At 47.8% G+C, this 10,000-nt stretch overlaps 1 protein-coding gene across 2 annotated transcripts in view; it reads right to left on the bottom strand.

Moving 5' to 3' along the window:
- Nucleotides 1-2,811: 2,811 nt before the first annotated feature.
- gabrb2a (gamma-aminobutyric acid type A receptor subunit beta2a) overlaps nucleotides 2,812-10,000 on the bottom strand; it is a gene marked incomplete at both ends in the record, with an annotated part of 49,455 nt that continues 42,266 nt past the window's right edge. The window contains 5 exons of one of the 2 annotated variants that reach the window (XM_083651342.1): nucleotides 2,812-3,168; nucleotides 4,295-4,435; nucleotides 5,592-5,836; nucleotides 7,722-7,874; nucleotides 8,155-8,292. In XM_083651342.1, the coding sequence (XP_083507468.1) occupies nucleotides 2,812-3,168; nucleotides 4,295-4,435; nucleotides 5,592-5,836; nucleotides 7,722-7,874; nucleotides 8,155-8,292 (1,034 nt within the window). The remainder of the gene's footprint in view (nucleotides 3,169-4,294; nucleotides 4,436-5,591; nucleotides 5,837-7,721; nucleotides 7,875-8,154; nucleotides 8,293-10,000) is intronic. The other variant, XM_083651343.1, reaches the window with a different exon arrangement.

The raw sequence follows: 10,000 nt of genomic DNA, 5'->3' as shown, positions 1-10,000 counted from the left end.
CACACACACACACACACTCACTCACTCACTCATACACACTCCCTTTACACACTCCCTTTACTGTAAAAACAGACATCAGCAGTCATACTTAGTAGAGGAGAAAATTAGCTATTTCCCTCAACATGACCTGTCTCCTTCTATTCTATATATATTCTATTCTAATCTATTCTACTGTTTTGGGATCCGTTCAGTTCAGTTACTTCTGTTTGTCATTTACTTCTTCAGTGACAGTGGCCGCCAGTAGGCTAATTATTACTATCACATGACCTCCTATTGGTTGTAGCACGTTCAAAGGGGCGCTCTCAAACATTAACTGCACATCAGTCACAGTTATGACAAAATTCCCTTTTAAAACATTAAATATTCAGCGTTTTTCCCGACATGAAATATTGAAGGGCATCCGTTTATGCAACAGTGGTCAGGTCAGGCGTGGAAGGGATCCTCTGCTGGCAGAGAATGCAGAGAGAGAGAGAGAGAGAGTGAGAGAGAGAGAGAGAGTGAGGTCAAAGGCATGGATGGAAGGATCTCTCTCTCTTTTCTTCTTCTGGTCTTTTATGTAGCAGCAGGCGCTCTGGCCCCTGGAGCCAGTGGGCCACAGAGAGTGCCTCCATGTCTCCATGGCTCTCTGCCTTAATGTCCCCCGAGGCTGCCTGGGACTCAGCGGCCCGGGCCCAGCCCAGCCCGCCTCAGCCCGGGCCCGGGCCAGCGCCACCGCTGCCCGGCTCCGGCTTCTGCCTCCGCCTCCAGTCCCCATCTATTATGCAGCGAATCGTCCCCAGCTGCAACCCTCACATCTCTCTTTCTATTCACTCCTTCACTTGCCCGCCCACCGCCCACTCTGTCGCGTTAGCTTGTTCATTCACTCACTCAGTCACTCAGTCACCCGTGAGCCCCGCCCCCCCCGACGTTCAGTCATCCTGATGAATGAGCGTGTATGGCACAAAGTTCACACGGCAGCGCAGCGTGACACAAAACCCAGCTCGTCCCATGATGAGTTCCGTTATACTGAAGCGATGATAGGCTGAATCGAGTTTTAATTGAATTGAGATACATCTTCATAATTGCTGACAATCATTACACAAGATATTTACAATCATTATGAAATATTACAATTGGAATTTACAGAAACTTTGTACAAAATATGCCTGACTCCAATGCCTGGATAGCGAGGTCCTTGTAAAGTCGTTTTTGGAGAACAAAACATTTGACCCAAAAGTGGACTGATGGTGTCTGGAAGTGCTTTTGTTTTCGGCAAGTAGATGCTTTGAGAGTCCGTTAAAAAGAAAAGGAAAAAGAAACGGAAAAAGAGAGAAAACTCCAAAAAAGTACAGGGTCGGCAAAATTGTGTTTTTCCTTTCTTTTCTTCAATTAACTCCCCCCCCCCACCTTCATAACTCAATGGAACATTCTACTGTACCTGTTATTCAACTGCAAAAACAACAATAGAGACCCATTTAAATAGAATAAATCCATCATATTTACACATAATGTGAGTATTGATTTATAAAAATGACTGATCTCTTTTTCCTTTAAACATGATTTTATCTTTATCTACAATTTTCAAAACAAAGACCTATCAATCACAATGAAACGCATCATAGTTTCTATCATTCAATTCTACCGATAATGATGATTGTGGATTACCATATTTATGCAGCAACTCACGTTGTAAATGACGGGGCTTAAACTCAAACTCATCTATCACTCAGCATCATGTTTTTACACCCATTTAGGTCATCTTAAAGTCACTCTATATGCCTTTTGAAGCTCCTTCACATGGTGGCAAAAAGTACGCAGGAGTCAAGAGTTAAATGTTCTCTTTTTAAAGAATAACAATAAATATGAGTATGGTGAAAATGGGCTGTCAGCACAACAGAAGCGAAACAGAAAGTTGGCCAAAGCGTCAGTGGTCCTGCAGGGATACTATGGGACCTTCCACAACCACACTAGCATCTCCATTGACCCCAAAAAAAGGAAGCTTGCTCCGGGCAACACTGGCACCTAAGGACCCATAAGGAATGTCAAGAGAAAAGTGCGCCCCCTGCTGTCGCCCACAGGAACTCACCAGACACCCTCCTCCTCCAATCAGGCTGCCCCGAGCTAAGCCAAAGCTATGAGCGTACTGAGAGCTGCAAAAATGGTTACTGGCACGCTTTTGCTAGACAGAATAACGTCAACTAGTAAAACGAAAAAATCAAGTAGTAAAACTCAAATGCTTTGCGCTCCATCAACATGATTGAGATGCAAATGAAATCAAACATAAGCATGCTTTTTAAAGGATGTTCTGATATACAGTAATTATAGGAAAATAGTCTATCAAGGATGACTCCTTTAAAATCATCTATAAAGCTTTCCTGGATGCAGACAGCTCGGCTACGAAGTAAATAGATATACGAAACAAAACAAATCCTTAAAGTATATGCAAACACAAGCATAAATATTTGATCCACAGAGAGTAAGCTACGAATGACAAATATTAGTGATATATTGAAATTCTGGAACAGGCACCGTATCTGTCGTTTTTAAATCTCGCTCTTCTGTTTCGAGTGTTTGTCCGTCGTTGAGGTGGTTCCCCCCGATCCGAAAGAGTCACTGCTGACTGAAGTGTTGGGTGCTGCAGGCCTTCCAAAAGTCCTTGCATTCTCCTCACATTTTCCTAAAATGAACCAGCAAAAAAAGTTGGTGCACTGTTTATATCTCTCACTCCCTCTCTCTCTCTCGTCATCAACTCTCATCTCTCTCTCTCTCTGGACCCCTCTCATCTCCCCAAATACCCCCCCCCCCTCTTCCCCACGCCAGCCGCCATCTGGTTTAATGGACGTAGTAGAGCCAGTAGACCACGTTGAAGAAGGAGAAGACGGTGGGGAAGATCATCCTGGACCACTTGTCGATAGAGTTCACGTCGGACAGGTCCGGAATGTTCACCTTGAGCTGGGAGGCCCGTCGCCGTAGGCGCGACTTCTTCTGGGCGTGGCGCTCCAAAGCGCCGTGGCCATAGTTCTGGCGGGCCATGGCCGCCCGGCGGTACTGCAGCGTCGAGCTGTCGTAGGACAGCATGGTGTTGCGGGGGTCCCCGGGCGCGCCCAGGCCCCGGGACAGGTCCCCGGCGCCCCCCATCTCGTTCTTCATCTCCAAGGTGCTGAACAGGATGTTGTCGTCGGGCGTCATCTGTGTGAGGGGGGGGGCGGAGAAAGAGGCGGGGCCGTGAGAAGAAACGACTGCCAGAAGGAGATCTTAGGATGTCTATCATAAGCTTATTCATTAAGTATAGCTATAATAATCATGAGGTTATTCACTACATTATACTAACAAGGTGCTAGAATGAGTCAAAATGGTGTTAATTACAGGGTATAGTATGTAGACATTTTAAAGCAATTTGAAAATACTATATTACTACATGAGTGATCATCTGTCAGTCAATATATGGGTGATAATACAAGAATAAAAGGATGAAATCACATTCCTGTGACAGCACAAAGCACTCCACAAACTAATGGAGAAATCTTCGTCATCTCAGAATTTCAACCGATGGTTAAAATTCTGTCTATTCACAAGACAAACCAAGTAAATAAAGAGAAACCAAAGGGAAAGAAATGTGAGAGGAGAAGGTTGAGATAAATAGCAAGGACGTTGCAAAGATGGAGGAGAGGTTAAGGTTCAGGGCAGGGCAGGAAAGACGTGGGAAGTGAGTTCGAGATCAACGTTTCTTCATCCATCGCCTGACTTGTGAGGAAAACTACTCTTTGGTCCTTTATCCTATCCTGCTGAAAATAGAACTTGTGGGTCTGTTGTTGCTTATGTGCAACTGACTCTGAAGCAAAGCCTCACATAATAGTTTGCACTACTCATCAAACTGCAAACGATCTCTGTCTGTTAGGCTGGGCAATATAACCCTCCATCTAATTGTCTTTCAATTACTCCCCTTATTCTTTAGAGAGTTATTATCAATTCCCTGTGAGATTCAGTGTCTCAAACCAATATTGTCTTCAGAGTAGCTTAACGTTAGTTGGTTCTTTTCGCCGTTTCCCATTAATTGGCATGTATAACCTGACTCGTGATTCGGTTACAGACTGCAGAAATCAAACTGCTACGCCGTGTTTGTCAGGAAAATGCATGAAGAGCAAACCAAGAAAGGGGAAAAAAACACAATGGTGGGAGTGATGATCAGAGTTGCCTTAATAAAACTCTACGGAAATCAAAGAAATGCACAGAAAACTACAGCAGTTTCCTCTGATCTGGGTTGATTCAGATTGATGACATTTGTTATAGTTTTGACTTTCAAAACCTCCAGTACCTTATTTCTTTGCTCGCCTAGTCCTAAAGCGGCATCGTCCACAAAGATGGGATCCCACATCGAGTCATATGCGTCAATTTCCCTCTGTTTCATTCTGGCATACAGAGCATCATCTCTCTGAACTACATTTCCCACCAGCCACTGCAAGCATACAAAATCAGCACTGTTACTTATGGGGAAGTCGCAGCTTGCCACACTCAGAAGGAAAGGGTGTGTGTTTTTTTGTTTGTTTGTTTGTTGCTCCTGCAAAGTTGAGCAGCTGAATAAGATGCCTTGTTGCCCTTTGAGAGACACATCAATAAGGAGATCAAGTATAAACCAGACATGTGTTGCTTTTGCATTCACTGTTTCAGATCCTAGTCTGATGAGTAAAGTTGCGCTAAAGCAGTGAGACATGGAGAGCTAGAGGAGGAGGAGTTAAGGGTGCTGGTAAGGGACATCAAGCACCGATCACGGCATCACATTGGCCTTGAGAAGAGAAGAAGTCATTGCCTCACAGCAACAAAGCAGACTCTCTTGTCGTCTGTCATTTTGACATACAAATACAAAGTCTGTCGGAATCTATTATTATCTATGTTAAAATGACAATCAGCCTTATTTTTTCCCCAGATTTTTTTATCCCATTTTTATCCCAAATTAGTGCTATTTTTAATTTATTTATCCTGGTTGCTGCTCCACCCTCTGCCGATCTGGGGAGAGCCAAAACTGGCTCCATGCTTCCTCCGAGACATGGGCAGTTAGCCAGCCGCTTCTTTTCACCTGACAGGGGGAAGCTTCACCGGTAGGACATAGCACGTGGAAGGATCACGCTATTCCAACGAGTTCCCCTCCCTCCGAACAGGCGCCCCTAACGACCAGAGGAGGAACCACATTAGCAACCAGGATATTGCATGTTTTGGTGAGGGGTTCCTATATGAAGGAAACCCCCAGGGGGCACAGGGGAGAACATGCAAACTCCACACAAAAAGGCCCTTTTGACGACCCCACCCGGGCGTCGGGGCACTCGAGGACATGCGGACGGGCACGCATTCCTTCAGCGCTCACAGCGTCCCAGGTGGGAATGGAACCCAGGACCTTCTAGCTGTGAGGCGACCGCGCTTACCACTGCACCACCGTGCCCCCTTAAAAAAAAAATGACAATCAGCCTTTCCGATTTTTCTGTCATTGTTTAAAAGAAAGAAATCAGTAAAAGATGGAACATATTCCGTTAACGTGACCACTGCAACAAACACACACATTAACCAACAACAACCACCACTTAGTGTCAGAGAGGCGGCGGTCGGTCGGTCCCGCGTACCTTGTTGGGGTCGGGTCTCAGCTTCTCGTTGTTGGCCGTGGCGGCTTTCTCAGCGGCCTTCTTCTGTCGCTGGGGCCCCCGGCCGAAGAAGATGTAGTTGACAAAGGCGTACTCCAGCAGGGCCAGGAACACAAACACGAAGCACCCCATCAGGTACATGTCAATAGCCTTCACATACGGGATCTTAGGGAGCGTCTCTCGCAAGTGGGTGTTGATGGTGGTCATGGTCAGCACCGTGGTGATCCCTGGAGATCAACGGAGTTAAGACGTTTAGAGAGAAGCCATCACACACACATTCATCACCATCACATATACAGTATACATTCACACACACACATGCTCATCTGTGTCACGTGAACTTGAAGAGAGGACATGTGATTTTTGTCATTGGCCTTGCATCAAAAGACTGACATCAGGTGCTCATCTTCAAAGGGAATCCATGTGTTTTTGATGCCGAACATAAGCGTTAGTAGATGCTACATATACAGTATACAGTAGTGATTTAGCAAACAGACACACCTGAAAGACTCTGAACCCATATAGATAGATCCCTCGAAAACCACATGTGACTGCAACTCTGTGAGTGAGTGAGTGAGTGAGTGAGTGAGTGAGTGACTGAGTGTGTGTGTGTGTGTGTGTGTGTGTGTGTGTGTGTGTGTGTGTGCGCGTGTGTGTGTGTGTGTGTGCGCGCGTGCGTGTGTGTGTGTGCGTGCGTGCGTGCGTGCGTGCGAGTGTGTGTGTGGATAATGGTGGGTTGTGGGTCTCTGTCCAATTACGTGTCCAAATGGACAAGGAAGGAAGTGTAGGCTAAATATAAAGGCCTCTAAACAGCTGCTATTAGTCACAGCACGATTCACCTGCTTCTTTTGACATCAAACGCATTGTGTTTGATACATTAGCCATCTCTGCATGCACAATCTGCATTTGGTCAGATTCACACGTATTATAAATAACTCAGCAGCAGCAGCAGCCGCTGTAGCATGTAGCATGTAGCACGTAGCGCTGTCTCTCATTGGCCACACTCACATCCGCCTGCTTGTCTCTGTTCAGGTCGCTGACAGCACAAGCAGATCTTTCAAATCACAAAACTCTCCTGTGCTGCGCTGTTTGGGCTCAAAGCTGTTTCTTCTTCTTCTTTTTTCTGACGTTTTGACCTATTTTGACCCCAATTTTATTACAAACGGCATCTTCGTGGCGTCTCGTATTGGCATTGTGCTTTTGCATCCATTTTTGTAGTTTATTTGCATTTATTTTTGTAGTGCATTTCAGTGACTGTAAAACCGTGCCGTTCGCTTGCCCTGATAGGCCGCAATTTAGCCGCGATCTGGCTTCTGATAAGCCGGAATCGTCCGTCCAGTGAGAGGCACCGATAGACAGACATGCAGAAAGATCCGTCCAGTGAGAGGCACTGATATACAGACATGCAGGAAGAATGACAGCACACTTCAAGGTCGAGCTGTATAGCGCTTTTCTCTCTTATATGTATCCCTGTGTGAGTCAGGCATTATAGTCATCTCGGAACAACAGTCGTTTAGCCAGAGTGCATCATATCAGTGAGCGCTAACACTCACACGCTTACAGCTAATGAGAGAGAAAAGCAAATGCTGGTGCAGAGGTGGCCAGCCAACCCCACTGTCACAGCACAGAGCCATCCAGAGACACTGTCAATAAATCATGTGGTTTTAACCACCCGGCAGTCCGCACACCACCCTGTCGGTCCGCACCAAAACCGCTGATGCCGTCTTGACAGTATTTAGTAGCAGCAGTCGCAATGCTGTGACGGAGCAGAATGTAAAGCATCTCTCAGTCACACTAATGCTCAGGTAACCTGTAATAGCTCTTTTTTCCAGAGTCTTTTGAATCGATAGACACTTTTCACGGCAGCCATTTTGTGTCTAAAAGGCAGGATAAACACAGGTGTACCAAAACATGAATTAGGGTTTCCAACTTCCAGTCCATTTTAGGTGTTCCAGTGCTAGGGGGGGGGGGCCCTAATTATTAGTGAGTTGGGTGCAACCTGTATTTACCCTGCCTTTTAGACACAAAATGGCGGCTGTGAAAAGGGTCTATCAATCAATCGGATTTCCATTATTTCCCAACTGATCAGCAGTGAGGAGGAGGCGATCCTACCCAGGGCCACTCTGGCAGCCGAGGCATCGTAGTTGATCCAGAAGGAGACCCAGGAGAGGATGGTGATCAGGATGGAAGGCATGTAGGTCTGCAGGATGAAGTAACCAATGTTCCTCTTCAGCTTGAAGCTGAGGGACAGGCGGGGGTAGGAACCTGTACAGAGGGAGAGAGGAGAGCGGATGCAAATATAGATTTTCCTCAATGACGGCCCACTCAAAGCTATATTTTCCTTGACACCAGAGAGCCGGCCATATCGGTCTCCAACACACGGGCGTCTTTTTGTGGATTTTAATGTATAAAAATAGGTGTCTTTACCTACACATCCCTTGTGCTAAAAAGCGGTGGTTCAGCCGCCACAGATGGAGATCTGTCTGTTCCATGCACACGTCAGGTGAACAAAGACAAAATGGAGACGGCTGTTCAGCTGCTCTACCTGTGGAGAAGACCACGTTCTTGGAGATGAGTTTGTAGTCTACGATGGAGAACTGGGGCAGCTCTATCCTGTCCACCCCGGACACCGCTCCATCTCCACCTCGCCAGTAAAACTCAATATCATCTGTGGTGTAGCCGTCTGCAGAGGAGGGGAGGAGGAGGAGGAGGAGGGAAAGCCTGGAGACTTAGAGAGCAAACATCACCACAGAGAACCACTACGATCAAATAAACAGGTCCAAAGCAGCCAGCAGACGAGAACAACATGGAGAACAACATATTCTGCTGTTGCTGTCTGTATGTGTGACACTAATGCTATGGCCGAAGTGGCAGGCACATAATCCACTTTCTTTCTTGCTATGTATCAGTTTGGAAGCGTGTTTACATAGAGAGCCAAAGTGAACGTCACTTCCCGCTTCAGCACTGTACCAAAGATTTTCTTCTGCCATTTATTTTCCCATAGACATTTTGGAAAATGCTTATACAAATTGTTTTACTTGGTCAAACCAAACGGTTCAGCTATATTTAGAATCGGTAGAGACCATAGAACATTTCACTCGGACCAAAACTAAAAAAAAACAATATCGAAAAAACATTTTCTTTAAACCCGCATTTCTTTGCGTTTTGGTCCGAGTGAAATGTTATGTGGTCTCTCCTGTTTCTAAATATATCTGAACCGTTTGGTTTGACCAAGTAAAATTATTTTTATAAGCATATTACAAAATGTCTATGGGAAAATAAATGGCGGATGAAAATCTCTGGTACAGTGCTGAAGCAGGAAGTGACGTTCCACTTTGGCTCTGACAAGTGCGTGCCATTTTAAAGGTGTATAAGAGCGCTGTGAGCAGTGGTCGGTGCACATGGATCTTTCTCTGTCGTTCAAAGCATCACCGGCACACAGCGAGCAGCAGGCACACAGCGAGCAGGCACACAGCGAGCAGGCACACGGCGAGCAGCAGGCACACGGCGAGCAGCAGGCACACAGCGAGCAGCAGGCACACAGCGAGCAGGCACACAGCGAGCAGGCACACAGCATCACCGGCACACAGCGAGCAGCAGGCACACAGCGAGCAGGCACACAGCATCACCGGCACACAGCGAGCAGCAGGCACACAGCGAGCAGCAGGCACACAGCGAGCAGGCACACAGCGAGCAGGCACACAGCGAGCAGGCACACAGCGAGCAGGCACACAGCGAGCAGCAGGCACACAGCGAGCAGCAGGCACACAGCGAGCAGCAGGCACACAGCGAGCAGGCACACGGCGAGCAGGCACACGGCGAGCAGGCACACGGCGAGCAGGCACACGGCGAGCAGGCACACAGTGAGCAGCAGGCACACGGCGAGCAGCAGGCACACAGCGAGCAGCAGGCACACAGCGAGCAGCAGGCACACAGCGAGCAGGCACACAGCGAGCAGCAGGCACACAGCGAGCAGGCACACAGCGAGCAGCAGGCACACAGTGAGCAGCAGGCACACAGCGAGCAGGCACACAGCGAGCAGCAGGCACACAGCGAGCAGGCACACAGCGAGCAGCAGGCACACAGCGAGCAGCAGGCACACAGCGAGCAGCAGGCACACAGCGAGCAGCAGGCACACGGCGAGCAGCAGGCACACAGCGAGCAGGCACACAGCGAGCAGCAGGCACACAGCGAGCAGGCACACAGCGAGCAGCAGGCACACAGCGAGCAGCAGGCACACAGCATCACCGGCACACAGCGAGCAGCAGGCACACAGCGAGCAGCAGGCACACAGCGAGCAGCAGGCACACAGCGAGCAGGCACACAGCGAGCAGCAGGCACACAGCGAGCAGGCACACAGCGAGCAGCAGGCACACAGCGAGCAGCAGGCA

This window comes from Poromitra crassiceps (genome assembly GCF_964638095.1).
Source record: "Poromitra crassiceps genome assembly, chromosome: 15".
NCBI lineage: Eukaryota > Metazoa > Chordata > Actinopteri > Beryciformes > Melamphaidae > Poromitra > Poromitra crassiceps.
This window is presented reverse-complemented; position numbering and strand designations above follow the sequence as displayed.